At 39.5% G+C, this 1553-nt stretch overlaps 1 protein-coding gene across 1 annotated transcript; it reads left to right on the top strand.

Annotated features, from left to right (window-relative positions):
* The first annotated feature begins 6 nt into the window (after nucleotides 1-6).
* lsm10 (LSM10, U7 small nuclear RNA associated) lies at nucleotides 7-1496 on the top strand. The gene has a single exon (XM_023401028.2). The coding sequence runs from the start codon at nucleotides 36-38 to the stop codon at nucleotides 447-449; it is 414 nt and encodes a 137-aa protein (XP_023256796.1). The 5' UTR covers nucleotides 7-35; the 3' UTR covers nucleotides 450-1496.
* The last annotated feature ends 57 nt before the right edge of the window (nucleotides 1497-1553 follow it).

Genomic DNA, 1553 nt, shown 5'->3' with positions numbered 1-1553 from the left:
TGCGGGTGTCCCTGAGGTCATCTTAATCTTCATCCATGGAGTCAGAGGGAGCTGAGTCCCGGTCGTCAGGCCCAGGGCCAATTGAAGGTTTCCACTCTCTTCGTGAGCGTACGATCGCAGAGAACAGCATGGTAGTCCTGCTGCAGGGTCTGCAGGGGCAGGTGACCACGGTGGACCTGAGGAATGAGAGCACGGCACGGGGACGTGTTATCAACGTGGACGCCTTCATGAACATACGGATGGAGGAGGTGCTGTACACGGACCAGCGGGGTCAGCTCACCCGGCTACAGGACCTGTTCATCACCGGCAGGAACATCCGCTACGTTCACATCCCAGACCACATGGACATAATGAAGACCATCGAGAGCCAGCTGGCCAAGATCCACAGAGCCCGACACTTCGCCAGAGAAGGAGGAGGCAGAAAAGAGTTTGCCAAGAAAAATAAATGACTTTTCTCTTTCATTCAAGGACACGAAACTCTGCTGCTTGTTTAAGTCCAAAAATACTCAGAGACAAACCACTTAGATCTGTAGATCAGCACTTTAAGGTCTGAGGGTCACAACGTGAGTTGAGGACAGAAAAACACACAATCCGACTTTTGTCTCTTTTTTCATTGTGAAATATTGGAAAGTTTCACTCCAGGTTTCTTAAATCCTTAAAATGAAACAATCTGAGAAGTTTGGTTGAACTGCTCCCAACTTATGTTTGAGTTAAAGTATCAAACACGTTAAATGGACTGATACTCTTAAAAAAATAAATAAAGATATGACAGTTATTTTCCTTATTAATTAATCTACACATTATTTTCTTGATTCATTTATTAATATTTTGTCTAGAAAATATGAAAAATGCGGCAGATCTTAAGAAACATTTTGTTTAATCTAAACTAACAGTGGAAAACACAAAGATACTGATGTTTGTGAAGCCATTTGTCATTTTGACCTGAAACTATCAATTGATTATTGAAATAGTTGCTGATTAATTTTCTGTTAATCAATTTATCAGCTAATTGTTGCAGCTTTAGAAATAACAAACCTTTTTTGATGAAGAATAGTAAGTCAGATGTTCCACAGTGGAGAAATAATCTGGTCAGCGCCATCTGGTGGACACACTGATGACGACACTGTTTCTGGGAGTTAAAAAACAATGAATTCAGTTTCCTCAAAAAGATGCGAACACTGTTACAATAGTTGCTGAGCACAAACATTAAAAGAACGTTTTCTTAATACATAGAGATGCTGATGAGCTTTCTTAAAAATAACATAAATGTTAGATTCAAATGAAAAGAAGTTTTCTGTCAGCACCTAAAATTTCTGTAATTATCTACCAGGGGTATTTTGGGCTGAGTCATTCAACATAAGCTGACAGTGACTGTGTCTTCAGCAAATTTAATAAAGTCATACAGACTTTGGCGAGAAAGAAAGTGTTTCTGCAAGAAAATGAGGCCCAAAGAAAAGCTGATGAAAAATGAAATAAATTCATTCTCCTGCCAAAAACCTGTTACTGTACAACTCCTTTATAACATCATGAGGTTCCATTATAACAACTTTACA

Source organism: Seriola lalandi, unplaced genomic scaffold (genome assembly GCF_002814215.2).
Source record: "Seriola lalandi dorsalis isolate HSWRI2012SDOR001 ecotype SW California unplaced genomic scaffold, Sedor1 jcf7180002053364, whole genome shotgun sequence".
Lineage (NCBI taxonomy): Eukaryota > Metazoa > Chordata > Actinopteri > Carangiformes > Carangidae > Seriola > Seriola lalandi.
This window is presented reverse-complemented; position numbering and strand designations above follow the sequence as displayed.